This window comes from Lacerta agilis, chromosome 1 (genome assembly GCF_009819535.1).
Source record: "Lacerta agilis isolate rLacAgi1 chromosome 1, rLacAgi1.pri, whole genome shotgun sequence".
NCBI classification, from domain to species: Eukaryota; Metazoa; Chordata; class Lepidosauria; order Squamata; family Lacertidae; genus Lacerta; species Lacerta agilis.
This window is the reverse complement of record NC_046312.1, coordinates 106588277-106603133: the sequence shown is the minus strand read 5'-3', so window position 1 is coordinate 106603133 and position 14857 is coordinate 106588277. Positions and strand designations below refer to the sequence as shown.

The 14857-nt window shown below is 43.4% G+C and overlaps 1 protein-coding gene across 2 annotated transcripts in view; it reads left to right on the top strand.

The window, feature by feature from the left end:
- Positions 1 to 14857, top strand: part of LOC117056133 (sodium channel protein type 2 subunit alpha-like) — a 63783-nt gene that overhangs the window by 21933 nt on the left and 26993 nt on the right. For both annotated transcript variants that reach the window (XM_033166272.1, XM_033166282.1), the window contains exons 10-18: positions 262 to 403; positions 633 to 839; positions 2840 to 3112; positions 5089 to 5439; positions 6006 to 6138; positions 8212 to 8450; positions 12243 to 12416; positions 12923 to 13279; positions 13762 to 14247. In XM_033166272.1, coding sequence (XP_033022163.1) covers positions 262 to 403; positions 633 to 839; positions 2840 to 3112; positions 5089 to 5439; positions 6006 to 6138; positions 8212 to 8450; positions 12243 to 12416; positions 12923 to 13279; positions 13762 to 14247 — 2362 coding nt within the window. The remainder of the gene's footprint in view (positions 1 to 261; positions 404 to 632; positions 840 to 2839; positions 3113 to 5088; positions 5440 to 6005; positions 6139 to 8211; positions 8451 to 12242; positions 12417 to 12922; positions 13280 to 13761; positions 14248 to 14857) is intronic.

The following is a 14857-nucleotide window of genomic DNA, read 5'->3' as shown; positions in this document are numbered from 1 at the left end:
AAATAGGATTGCAGTCCCAGGCACACATTGCTCCTAAATGAAATCTATGGACTTCAGTTAGCAAAGACTAGGTTTGTTTCATTCATTTTAATGGGACCTCTAAGCGCACCTAGCTTGGTCTGGATCCAACCTCTTAATTCTGAAGAACAACCAGGAAAACAAACCATTCAATTTAGGGGGGGAATGTCGCCTTGAAAATACAACACAATGGAAGCAAAAGAAATATTGTGTTGTGTTTCACTATGATTTCTTTTTTCATAGCCAATGTCCAGAAGGATATATGTGTGTAAAAGCTGGTCGAAACCCCAACTATGGCTACACAAGTTTTGATACCTTCAGCTGGGCCTTCTTGTCGCTCTTTCGGCTGATGACTCAGGACTACTGGGAAAACCTTTACCAACTGGTGAGAACCATCACGAGGCAAGCTTAGTATGTATGATAATAAAGCGGAGGCTTTCTTTCTTGCTGACTGTGTGTGACTTTTCAAAAAACCTGATGCAAAACCTGAAGCAATTAGTTATAATTTATGCATATTTGGGGTGTCATTACAATTTGCAGTTGATGAATAGGCAAGGCAGTATCATTGGCAGAAAACCTAACCGGTGAGACCTTGTTGTTTCTCCCCACGCTAGACCTTAAGAGCTGCTGGCAAAACATACATGATCTTTTTTGTCCTGGTGATTTTCCTGGGCTCTTTCTACCTGATCAACCTGATCCTGGCTGTTGTTGCCATGGCCTATGAAGAGCAGAACCAAGCCACCATGGAAGAAGCCGAGCAGAAGGAGGCCGAGTTCCAGCAAATGCTGGAGCAGCTGAAAAAGCAACAGGAAGAAGCCCAGGTAGCTTTCTTCGGGAAAATACACTGCTTGTAATGCACTTGCTATAATGCACTGACATAAACTTGTATATACGTTATCGGATTTTTCCTGGGCAGCACCTGCCAAGGCCCTCACTAACATCCAGAGCTCTCTGGACCTTCTGATGTTCTCCTTCTTGTTGCCACTTACTAGCCTGTATGCTTGGTGTCTCTCTCTCTCTCTCTCTCGGCCAAGTGGGAGTGATAGGACTGAGGAGCCAGAGAAGCTAGTTGACTTTCCAGCCCTTCCCCTCCAGACAGCCAACAGAGAAGAAGTGGGTGACTGCAGGAGTCAGGCAGAATGGTCCAGGTTGGGCAATAGGGGCAACGTTCCTCCAAATCTGCAGCTGGCATTTGATTTAAGCCTCCCTAAATATCACAAAACAGCGAGTCTGCTACCGTTAAACACTTGATGCTACTAAACAAACAAACAAACAAAAGTTTAGCGGGTGTTTATGTACTTATATTTAGCCTCAACTTGTGTTGCATTAGTCAAAGGTATTGAGACTTTGTTTCAATGTGTACCTTTCCACCAAAAATGTGCTTTGCTCTCCTCACGCTGCCTTAAAATACTTGGTGCCAACTGAGGCACTGCCAAGCTGACTTTGTATGAGAATTCCGGGATTTCATCATTCCAGGGGATGATTGCCCTAGAGTAAGGAAGCCCGCATAGTGTGGCTGGAGCGTATCCACCCCTTGCCTTCCCTCCATTTTCATCTGAGGCATATTTTTATTGCATATCCATGTGGTCGCTAAACACAAGGAAGGAGAGTGGGACAGTACTCACTAGGTTGCACATATGCTAGTCCCACCCCTAACCTCTGTGTGGTTGACTGAAGCCGTGAATGGGGCTTTATCTGGACACAGCTTTATGTGTGATAGGGAACCCTGGTGTGGTCTCAGTTCCCAATCGGGCATTCAGGGACTTTTCTCATGTTCCTCCAGCTTTGTGAAGGGCAGTATGGGACTGCTGTATGTGCAGCAGCTGAAGACAGGGCCTGCAGGCATGATCCAGTTTGAGCACTGTACAGGAGGGTCTTGGGAGATCAGACTGGCCTCGACCAGAGCCAGGGCCTTTTTGGCTGTGGCCCTGGCCTGGTGGAACGCTCTCTCACGAGAGACTAGGGCCATGCGAGATTAGACATCTTTCCACAGGGCCTGCAAGACGGAGCTGTTCCGCCAGGTCTTTGGTCAGGGTTCAGCCTGATTCATTTTCTCTTTGTATAAAAACAAGCATGAAGGAGGTTACCAGCCCGTTCATAGGTCCTAATAATATCAGTGGAAATCTTGGCGAGTATTAACCACTTCCAATTTTAACCTGAAGATTGCCACTTGTCCAGTTTTAATTTTAATTTTAATTGTTTGAATTAACTGTGGGATGTACCTTAATTGATTGATCACTTGTGTTTTGCATATCGTCTTATTTATATGATGTTAGCTGCTCTGAGCCCGGCTTTGGCCAGGGAGGATGGGCTGAACGATGGGGGTGAAGATAGTCCTTATCAATGAATGTGACTCGTCAATGGGATAGGAGGACTAGAAGTGAAAAACTCCACAGAAGCAAATAACTAATGATCCACTAGCCTTCTTGATATTTCACTACCAACTCTTAAATAGTAGGATGGAATTGGCTGGTGTGTTACAGAAGGGCTGGTGAAGGAGAGAAGATTGGGAGCTAATGGCTCTCTGTTGGACTATAATTGGAATAGGCATGTTCTAAGCAGAGGCAACATACCATTGGTGGCTAACTTATTAAAAACTACAGGGACAACTGTGCTGTACTGTCTTTTCAGAGAACTTCATTACCTTAAAAGAAGAAAGCAAGCATTATTTTATTCCAAATAGAGAGGCACTAATTATTGACATTTGTACGTAATTGCTTTGTGACTGTGTGCCCTTGGAAGCAATAATGAATCTCTCTAAGGTTATGATTTAATGTGGTAATCCAACTAATGCTAATTACCTGACACTGTAACACAACAGACAACAGCAGCTGTGGCAGCGGCATCAGTGGCATCAAGAGATTTCAGCGGCGTGGGTGGATTGGGGGAGCTCTTGGAAAGTTCTTCAGAGGCATCTAAATTAAGCTCCAAGAGTGCTAAAGAAAGAAGGAACAGGCGGAGGAAAAAAAGGCAGAAGGAACTTTCGGAAGAAGAAGATAGGGCAGAAGCCGAACAGATTCCTAAATCTGAATCGGAAGACAGTATCCGAAGGGGGGGTCGCCTGTCCTATGAAAAAAGGACTTCAACTCACCAGGTAAAGTATGCAAGCTATGTAATTCTGAGGCAGAATTTTTTCATGAATATCCCAGGTCATAAGGAATAGGGCAGAGCCCTTTTCATGGTGGCCCCACAACTGCACAACTCGCCTGCTATGCTCCGTAATTAGGGTGTTATACAAAAATCCATTAAGGCTATTTCTTTCTTTTTCTGGTCCGAGTCAAGGCATGCAAATAGAGACTGGCTTTATTTTGCAGTGTCTCCCACTGAATTCTATGGAACAAGCTAAAAAGCATGCAGTCTGGGTCATAGTTGAAAGAGGGCAAAGCCTGCAGATACTGGGGGTCACCAAGGGCAGAGGAGGATATTTCATCCTCACCTCAACAGTGTCCCTGAGTGCATCCTTTTACTTTCTTCCATATAAGTGAATATTTACATTTGAGGACAAATAAGAGGTGGAGGCAAAGGCTTCCCCCACCACCACAGTGACCCCATTGTGGGAGTCCTACCTCTCCTTCCAGTACTGAATGTAGTGTCGGGGGAAACAGGGTGGGGGCTACATGATCCCAAGACTTAGGTGTAGGTGTTATACATTTATTTCTAAAACTTGCCACTACCAAAGTCCTGAAGCAATTTATAGTCAAAGGAAAAGATCAAATAGCAAAAAAGTAAATTAAAACATGTTAAAAACAAATGCAGAACAAAATATCATAAAAGGGTTTATCTCCATCTTAACTACCATGTGAAATTTACATGTGAAATGTTGTAACGCGGATAACGGTGGTTTAAAATAAAAGTTGCTAAGCCAGGAACTTCAAACCACCGTATTTCAGAGTATCTTTAGAACCAATAGAAAAATCAATCAGACTTGTGCAGGGATTACTGGAAGTTTAAAGTAACTAGATCCAAAAGCGTATTCAGAAGCAGGAGTAATAAATCTTAACAGAAGGATTGTCTCTCCCCCTCCCAGTACTAGTGATGACTTTATTTATTCATGAGTACTGCTAATGAAATATGCAGAGAGGGAGTAAAAGATTCCATTAAGGAGTTTCTTGTTGTGCAATTAAATAAAAGCATGGCCAGCAAAAATTGATTCCCCCCCCCCCTTCTCTCAGTGGCAGAGTCACCATCTTCAGGTCTCTTGTGGCTGCTGGATGTTGCTTGAAAGCATTAATTGATGAGACAGTATGATTAATAAATGGTGGATTAATAGATCTCTAGTTAAATGGGCTTCCCCCAAAGCAGTAAGCAACAGCCGCCTACTTAATATGCTTTATTTTGCCTTCGGAAGCATCTACTGATGTTTGAAAGATCCCCCTTGAGGATAATGCAGGGTGGGTCATGGCTATGTATAATTAAATGGTTGAGGGGATTTTGCCTAACAATGTTGCCTTGTATAATGGGTTAGAGAAGAACAAGTAAGCCTGGGCTGTGTAAATGGGTGTCAAAACTTAAATAGGAACATGGAAGTCCCCTTATACTGAGTCATTGGTCCATCTATGGTCCATCTATGAACACTAATATATTTAGTGTTAACTCTGAAAGTGTATACTCAATTCTGAACAAACTAAGCCTTGTCATAGCTGCCAGAGGGCTGCGAAAATTTGTGTGCCAGGCTTTTTGGACTCATCTACCCATGAAATTTCTGAAACCAAAGGGGGTACAATGGTTGCCAGGTGTGGTTTTTTCCAGCTCTCCTACCCCACTATTAAGGTTCCAGGGATTGAAACCTCTGCAGGCTACCTGAGCTAGCATCCTCCCCAAGACCAGGGGAGATATGGGTCTATGGAAGAATAAGCCAAATTGAGTATCCTGAGACTTGTAGCCACAATCCTGGTATCACATCTCACAATTTTAATTGATTAAACTAGCATGGTTGGACCAAAGCACTATTTACTTGAGTAAATAAGGTGATAAGTCAACAGCAATTAAAACAACAACAACCCACAAGTGGTTCCAAATACTAACTGTGTTCTTGGTTCCCCTTTTCCCCTCCCCCAATCCCCCTTACAGTCTTTGTTGAGCCTTCGTGGCTCCTTGTTTTCCCCGAGGCGCAACAGCAGAACAAGCATTTTCAGCTTCAGAGGCCGAGCAAAGGACATAGGATCGGAAAATGACTTCGCCGACGACGAGCACAGCACCCTCGAGGACAACGAGAGCAGAAGGGACTCTCTCTTTGTCCCAAACAGACACAACAGCGAACGCCGCAACAGCAACACCAGCCAGGTGAGCCTGTCGTCAAGGATGGTGCCAGCGATTCCAGCGAACGGGAAGATGCACAGCACCGTGGATTGCAATGGCGTCGTTTCCTTGGTGGGAGGACCTCCTGGGCTCATTTCACCTACTGGGCAGCTTCTGCTAGAGGTGAGAAGCTTCCTATTCTACTCTGTCACATCTGGGATGTTTCTTATGTCTTAGACCCCCGGTGGGAGACCTCAAGCTCAGGGGCCAAATGAACAAGTCTGCCTGGCCATCAGAACTCTCTCCAGGCCACACCCACCACTGATTCATCTCTCCCCCCCCCCCCCCGAGTTTCTTTCCTGGCTTGAATGTGCCCATGAACTCTTAATCATGCTTGTTGTTTGTCTGGATGGAGATAGAGAGGGGTGTATTTAGAAAGTAGCCTACTTGGGCAAAGGCAAAAATTACATTCATTGCATGTGCCGTCAGGTGGTAGCCCAGAATGGAATGTGAACCAGTTTCCCCCATTCCTGCTTTACACTACAATGCCTCTGTTTGTGTACACTGCCTCTGATTTTCCCAGATGGCTACCACCACCACTAAAGCACATGCAAAGTTTGTGCATATGGATCAAACACCACCAAAAAAACCTCAGATCTTGGTGTGATCATCATATATGTTGGGGGTCACATTTCTATAGCTTACGGCTTGAGTTCCTGGAATTATATTGACCACAATTGTATTTTCAGGGTACCACCACCGAAACAGAAATAAGAAAAAGAAGACTGAGCTCTTACCAGATTTCGATGGAGTTGATGGAAGAATCTGCAGCAAGACAAAGAGCCATGAGTATAGCCAGTATACTCACAAACACCATGGAAGGTACCGGGTTGGGGGGCAGGAATATGTTTGGACATGTATTGTACAGTCATACCTCAGGTTACGGCCGCTTCAGGTTGCGCACCGCACCAAACCCGGAAGTACCAGAACGGGTTACTTCTGGGTTTCGGCGCTCGCACATGCGCAGAAGCGCCAAATTGCAACCCGCGCGTGCACAGACACGGCACTGCGGGTTATGGACACTACAGGTTGCGAATGCGCCTCCCGCACGGATCGCGTTCGCAACCCGAGCGTCCACTGTACTGATATCACACTCTTAAAAGAGGGCCACTTCTATTTCAGTGGAAAGTAAGCATTGTTAAGTGCTGAACCCTTAGGCGTTCATTGAGCATTTCCATTATTTAGAGTGATTCAGGTTGGTTCAGCCCTTGTAAAATTCCCTAATTTTTTTCCCACCTCCCTGTGAGGCAGCTGTTAAAATGGTTTTCAGGTGATTTTTGCATTGTCTCTATTGAAGGCTTGCCTGGCCTACCTGGGTAACAGGTATTTCTGATGCACCAAAGAAGAAAAGAATCTTCCTGTTCTTAGTGGCATGAGAAGCAATTAGTTTGTACCAAAACTTGTGCCTCATCTACCTCATATAAGTGCTAATGCCTCAAAATGGCGGTGGTTGGCAAACCAAGGAAAGACAATTGTAGCCTTGTGTACATGCCAGTCAGATTTTTATTGTTTGTGGGCAACGCCCATTACAGTGTAAATCACAAAACAACCACAACAGGCAATCCAATACAAGGGTAAGTAAAAGCATCAAGTTTTGGAATTACAAATAATCTAAACTTAAAACAATAAATCATTTATAGTTTTAAAAATTCCCTTGGCAGTTGGTTGTTTTTTTTTAAAGTATCCTGTAACATTCTCATTTTTAGCTAACAAACTTGCTAACATCAGCCAGCAACCATCTAATTTTGTAATAACCGGATTGACCTTCTAGAAAACTATGAAACGACAGGAGGAATCTATTCCTAGGTGATTTGTATATAGGGCAATATAGGATAGAGTGCACAATCAGGGCCAGCCCACCCATATGGCAAGGTGAGCCAATTGTCTCAGGTGGCAGATCCCGCTTGCTATGTGCCTCCTCCTCCTCCTGTGCACTTGGCCTCCCCCTTGGCTGCTGCCCTCCTCCTCCTCCTCCTCCTCCATGCATGCCTGCTGCCACTGCCTCCTTTGTGGCAGCCGCAGCAGTGATGGGTGGGCATGGAGCAGGCAGCTGGGGCAGTATTTTCTGTTTTGCCTGAAGTGGGAAACTGTGCTGGGCCAGCCTTGTGCACAATGTTTTCTATCTTGCCTGATTGCGTTGCATTGATTTTCCACATTCCACATGTTACATCGGAAGCAAAGTACACTGTAATTAAGCTGGAAAGGGGTGGCATCATGAGCAAATGGCCAGGTTAAATTTGGCCCGGCCCAACTGTCTTCACTTATAAAACCTATCATGTCAAAACAAATACTGCATTATGCCGTTCTGCATGAACCACATCCGTGCCATACATTAAAAACACATGGCTTATGCCAAATAATCCTGGCAACTGTAGTTTGCTCAAGGTGCTGGAAATCATAACTCTGCAGTGGGTTAACCTACAGTTCCCAGGATTTGGGGTAGGGTGGGGGGTGGAAGGTGAGAAGAGAGCAGTGCTATTTTTCTAGAAAAAGAGGTGCTGGAACTCACCATGAAGACCTCCCTCATTCTCTTAGAACGGCAATGCCATGCACCTGAGAGGTGCCGGAACTGAGATTTGGTGAGTTGCAGCTGAATAGTAAGCCCTAGGAGAGAGTCACATGCTTTAAATGGTGTGGTGTGGATGTGACTTATGCTTGGTAATGGCACCAAAGCATTTAATAAATGAGTAAATAATGATAGTCATAATAAATGCATGCAACCATGAAGAGAGTCTTCATGTTTATATATGTAGTTTTGACTTTTTAAAAAGTATGTACGTAGACTTACTCCTCTACATATGCCTATGTAATATATAGTTCTGGTTGTTCATTGCAGAAAGGTGATTTTTTTTAAAAAAAATTAACCAATATCTTGCCTATAAAATCTTTCTCCAGAACTTGAAGAATCCAGACAGAAGTGTCCGCCATGCTGGTATAGATTTGCAAACACGTTCTTGATCTGGGATTGCTGGCCTCCTTGGCTAAAAGTGAAGCACATCATGAATTTGATAGTGATGGATCCATTTGTTGACCTTGCTATCACCATCTGCATTGTTTTGAATACGCTGTTTATGGCTATGGAGCATTATCCCATGACTCCCTATTTCAACCATGTGCTTTATGTTGGAAACCTGGTATGTGAACAGTTAATTTATTCACATGATCTTATAATAGGAATCCTTAAGGCAATGTATAATGCGGTATACAAGAATTTTGAAATGTAATGTAATTAAAAAGAGAAGCCAAGTAAAAAGCAGCAGAATGTACCAGAATCGGCATGTACAGAATCCAGGTATGCAGCACCATCTTGAAAAAAATTCCTGAGTAGCCTGGGAAAATTTTCAGTGGCATCTAAAATTAAATCAATGATGAGGATCACTGGGTTTCCTTGATGAAAGTTATTCAGCAAAGCTGCTGAAAAAGCAGCTTTGCTAAATACTACCACAACTACCAGGTTTAATCCCTTGGGGGAAAGGGCTGGATTTTCAGGCTCTCTTGATGAACTCAGGTGGCCACAAAAGGGGGGAGAGCCCCCCTCAGCAAAGTCCCACTGCACCTCCGGCTCATGAGGAGACCCACTCTGGAGCCCAAATGGGACATTCTCTATGCACTCCAGAGAGGGTCTACTCACAAGCCAGAGGTGCAGTGGGGCTTTGCTGAGGTCCTTCAGCCTTCTAGCTAACAGCTGGCATGTGGGAAAGCCACACTTCAACTGAGCAAGCCCCGATGCTCTTCTGGCTCGTTAGACAGCTCAACTAAAGCATGGAAGCCCCTCCATGCCTCAGCTGAGCAGGGCCCCACCCTGCTGAGGGAGGAGCTCGTTAAGCAGCTCAACTGAAGCGTGAAAGCCCCTCCCTGCCTCAACTGAGCAAGGCCCCACCCTGCTGAGGGAGGAGCCTGTTAAGAAGTCCCTCCATGTCGCATCTGAACAAGGCCCCACCCTGCTGAGGGAGGAGCTCGTTAAGCAGCTCAGCTGAAGCGTGGAAGCCCCTCCATGCCTCAGCTGAGCAAGGCCCCAATATGCTGAGGGAGGAGCTCGTTAAGCAGCTCAGCTGAGGCTTGGAAGCCCCTCCATGCCTCAGCTGAGCAAGACCCCACCCTGCTGAGGGAGCAGCTCGTTAAGCAGCTCAACTGAAGCGCGGAAGCCCCTCCATGTCTCATCTGACCAGGGCCCCACTCTGCTGAGGGAGGAGCTCGTTAAGCAGCTCAACTGAAGCGCGGAAGCCCCTCCATGTCTCATCTGACCAGGGCCCCACTCTGCTGAGGGAGGAGCTCGTTAAGCAGCTCAACTGAAGCGCGGAAGCCCCTCCCTGCCTCAGCTGAGCAAGGCCCCACCCTGCTGAGGGAGGAGCTCCCCCTTTCCTCAGCTGAGCAGCCTCAACAATCTTCTGGCTGGCAAGGGGACGCACCCCCAAGCCCAAAGAGATCGTCTTTAAGCTGGGTCTTCTGAGGGAGGTGTGTTCCAGCACCTTTTTGCTTACTAAAAAAAGCACTGGGGGGCACAATTGCTGTGGTTTCACCCTACTAGACACGCCACCTGATAAAGGAAATGGTTGTGGACAGTGCTCTTTTTCTGAAAAAAGAGGTGCCAGAACTGACCATGAACAGCTCCCTGGTTCTCCTATAATGCTGCTCACCTGAAAGTTGAGTTCTGGCGAGTTTCGGCTACAAAAAAAAAAAAAAAGCCCTGCTTGTGGGTAACTAGAAATATCTACTTCAGACTTGTCACTGTCTTCCACTTGAAAATAAAGCTATGCACAATAAAGGAAACTAGTTGCTAATGCCCTAAAAACCACTGCTGTTAACCAAACAGGTGTATTTTATGTGCTTTTAAAAGTTTGATTGCACTATGTTTGTTAAAAAGAATAATCACCATCCTAATTCCACAGGTGTGGGTCTTCTTAGCAAAGCCATTGGGAAGACTAGCGGGAAATGACTATGCAAAGCTCTTAAACAGACGACTCTCTTTGCATCCTGCCCCTATTACCTTCGCTTCTTTAGGCTCTCATTAATGAAAATGCGATTACGAATGTTATTTGACAATATTACAGAATCTTAGCCCATGTAATCTAAGCTGCTTTGCAGAGCTCATTTGTGCAGCAACACTTAGGCTTAGCCTATATAATTTTTTCACAAGCTGATTTAGTCGTGCCATCATTGTTCCAGCGCAGAATAGTCTGCAACGCTGGAAAGTTTGTAGATCACATTGCCATCTCATTACCTTTGTTCAGTAAAACAAATTACTTAGGAACCTAATATTTCAAAAAGTGCTTTAAAAAAAGAAAAAAGACCATCATAATAATGTTGCCACTTTAGTAGTGTGGTGGTGGTGGTGGAATATTTAACAGTACCATTCTGCTAATCCAAATTAATTCTAATATATCAGTGCCTGACCTAAAAGTCCCCATTTATGTCCTCACGCCCCAGACAGAAATTATACCTTTATGGACCTTTCATTTTCCTAGAACACGAAACCATATCAGCTTTTAATATGAAATATGAACGCAAATAGAAGAAATATTTGTGCCTGTGTAATTTAACACTGTTCCAAGTTCCAGCGAATGACCTACTGATTTAGAGGTGCTGATTCAGAATGCATAAGAACAGCACATTTGGCTGGTGCCCTTAGTGCCAGATATAATTAGATCATGCCATCTATGCATACTGTATTATGTTCCACCCTTTTCTGTTATTATCATTATTACAATTGATTTATCAGCTGCACCATTGTCTCAAGGCGGTTTACACATGAGGTGTTCTAGGGGCCATCAAAAGTATTCTTAAATCCCCATTGTGTGTATCTTAGGGTGCAGGCACAAATGAGCAGTGCAGAAAATCGAAACAGACTACAGTACTCAGACCAGTTACTTCAGCATGTGAGGTGTGACTTTAACCTTGCAATCCACCTATTTTCCGGTTAATTTAGGGCTGGTTCCCAAAGGCCAATGCGCCTCGTGTGAGCGGATTGCTACGTTCATATTCCAGAGGCACTTGCACAGAAACACTGATCACATCCACACATGGCTTCCTCCAAGAACCCCGGGAACTCTCACAGACCTACAATTCTTAGCACTCTTAGCAAGCTGGTAACAATAAAATATTTGTGTTCCCGGTCACTTGTTTTAAAACGTATGTGGGAAACAGGTACGCACTGTAGGGTACTCCCATCTGAAGCAGTCTTCATACTGTATTAACTTTAATTAGGGACAAGTGCTGGTTCATAATGCCCTCCCTGCTGATACTCATTTTAAAAACCTCAAGTCTTTTAATCTCTTAACCTCATTTTGTTGGTTTCCATCCAAAGGAAGTTAATTTACTATTATTTGGTGGCCTGCTTTGTAGCTTGGCAATTGATTATGAGCCTTTTCCTTCTTCTCCTTTTCAGCCAAAGGAAATTACGATGGAAGTCCTTGATTACTTCTACATAATTTAAAATTAATCGTATTAAAATTAAGTGTTTTGTTTTTAACAGAAAAACTTTAATTTGATTGGGCTTCAGAAGTGACAGGAGAACGTCTCAGCAGAAATGAAAAGTTCAAGCAAAAGTATTAAAAAAATGACCCAAATGTTAGGGATATCGAAGATAAGAGCATTTTCCTGCTATGTTACCTGAAAATATCTGCCACCCTATTTTTACTATCACAGCATTCCAGAATATGAAATGCAGTAGGATGTGAATAATATATATAGAGAGATTGCTATCCTAATGCTGTTCTAGCATTCATTCCACAGGATGACACAATGAAACACCACCCTAATCTCACCATTTTAAAGTGGTGAGCCCCTTAGGAATCAATTATAGGTAAAGGTACCCCTGATCAATTATACTTCGTTTAAAATATATTTTTTAGTTTGTAAACTTAGTATGCAATTGGGCTAGTTTAATTTAAAAGAAGTGTAAACTAATTCATTATACTTGCACTTAGGTCTTCACTGGGATCTTCACTGCAGAAATGGTCCTCAAGATAATAGCCATGGATCCTTATTACTATTTCCAAGAAGGCTGGAATATTTTTGATGGCATCATTGTTAGCCTGAGTTTGATGGAGCTGGGTCTTGCAAACGTGGAAGGGTTGTCAGTCCTAAGATCCTTCAGACTGGTAAATGTGCAAACAGTACAACACAAGTTTTCACAAAATTTCCAGTATTTATAGGCAGAATGCAACAACTGCATATTGGCTTCGGCATATTTGAAAGAAACTGAGATCAAACTTTTTTACGGTTTTGAATTTAATAAGTATCGCTTGTGAAATTTGTTAACTGGTTAGTAACTCCACTATGTTCCTTGAATTTATGCTTTAATCTAGTCTATAAAACAAATGTCATTCCAAAAGGATTTGACACATATACCGAATGTGAACTGATGGCTACTGTGGAAATGCTAACTGCAATGGAAAAAATATGTGAATGTGGTTATAAGTGCTCAGTATGTGGCCTGCCTCACATTCATTTTCTAAATTCCACTAAATGTATATAAGCAGTTTGTTCCTCCTTCTCTCTCTAAATTTTGACCAAATGTATTATGTTTTCATTTCTGAAGCTAAAATACAAAACACATGGAGAAAATTTTTGAGTAGTAACAATAATATCTAATATTGTTTTCCAGCTCCGGGTTTTCAAATTGGCAAAATCCTGGCCAACGCTAAATATGCTGATCAAAATTATCGGCAACTCTGTGGGAGCTTTGGGAAATCTGACTTTGGTTCTGGCCATCATTGTCTTCATTTTTGCCGTGGTGGGCATGCAGCTGTTCGGCAAAAGCTACAAGGAATGTGTGTGCAAGATTGCAGAAGACTGTGAGCTTCCGCGCTGGCACATGAACGACTTTTTCCACTCCTTCTTGATCGTGTTCCGAGTCCTTTGCGGAGAATGGATAGAAACCATGTGGGACTGTATGGAAGTTGCAGGTCAAACCATGTGCCTCATTGTGTTCATGCTGGTCATGGTGATTGGAAACCTCGTGGTATGTAAATCAGGCTTTTTGAAAAGTATTAGGGTGTCCAGTAAACGCTGTTTTGTAGAAAAATCACTAGGCCAGAGTTTGACTCTGGGTCCTTATTAAACTTTGCATAGTATTAACATGAATGGTTTCACAAGGCTAGTTTTCTTAGAAGAAAAAGTTGGCCACAGAAGAAAAATATGGTATTCTATCTTGCCATGAGAAAAACAGAGGAGAAACTATGTGTCAGAACAGAAGTGCTTCTCTATGCACATTATGTTTTAGAAAAAAATGCAGCTGTACATAGGATCTTCCCGATATAGGCTGAGAAACTTGCATTTTAAAACAAAGCGGTCTATTGATTGGCCCACTGTGTGTGTCTCCTTCCTCCTCCTCCTCCTCCTCCTCCTCCTCCTCCTCCTCATCATCATCATCTTCCTTTGTTGATCTTCTTTTTCTGTACAATAGAAACCTGTATTGGTTTTGTTCTTTCCCCCACCTTTTAGGTACTGAACCTCTTTCTGGCCTTGCTTCTGAGCTCCTTTAGTTCAGATAACCTCGCTGCTACTGATGACGATAACGAAATAAACAATCTTCAGATTGCCGTGGCAAGAATTCAGAAGGGAGTAGATTATGTAAAGAAAAAATTACGAGAGGTTGTCGAAAAAGGCGTTGTTAAGAGGCAGAAAGCTGTGGAGGATATCAAAGCACTCGAAGAACTAAGCAACAAGAAAGACATCTACATTTCCAACCATATGATGGTTGAAATAACTAGAGACATCAATTACCTGAGAGATGGGAATGGAACCACAAGTGGTGTGGGCACAGGCAGCAGTGTGGAAAAATACATTATTGATGAAAATGATTACATGTCGTTCATAAATAATCCAGGCCTTACTGTGACTGTGCCAATGGCAGTTGGGGAGTCGGATTTTGAAAATATAAATACAGAGGAATTTAGCAGCGAATCTGAAATTGAAGAAGGCAAAGAGGTAGGATTTTATACACGCACGTATATATACACAAGCACATGTGAAATGAAGCTGAAAACTAATGAAAAATATAATTTTGAATGTATTTTATTGACATTGTCATATTTATGTCTCTGCACATGTAGCAGTGCTGCCAGATTAGGCAGTTCTTACTTCATAGCAACCTTCTTACTGCTTATTAGTTCCTTTCTTATTGTAAGCATGTGTTTGGTTTATAATGGTGACATTTCTCCCAAGGTGTGAAATTTTGAATGTGTGGGGGTCATGGAATGGCAACGTCCCTTCTCAGCTATGGGCCCACTCTGAAAATTCCCTCACAGATCATTTAAAAACTTGGGGGAATAGACTCCTACTAGAGCCAATAGGAGGTGATTCCTCCCCCCCCCCAAGCCTTATGGGGGAAAGGGCAAGGAGAGGGGGCTGGGGGCTGAATGTGGAGACCCTACAGGTTGCACCAGACCTATGGGCTGCCTTACTCCTGGTGGACTCAACAGTGCTGAGCTAGATGGACCTATAGCCAGTATAAGACAACTTCTCTAGCACATGAGAGTCTTGCAACTCACCTTTCATGCTCTGCTATGCAGTAGCAACAGAACATCAAGGTTGAATG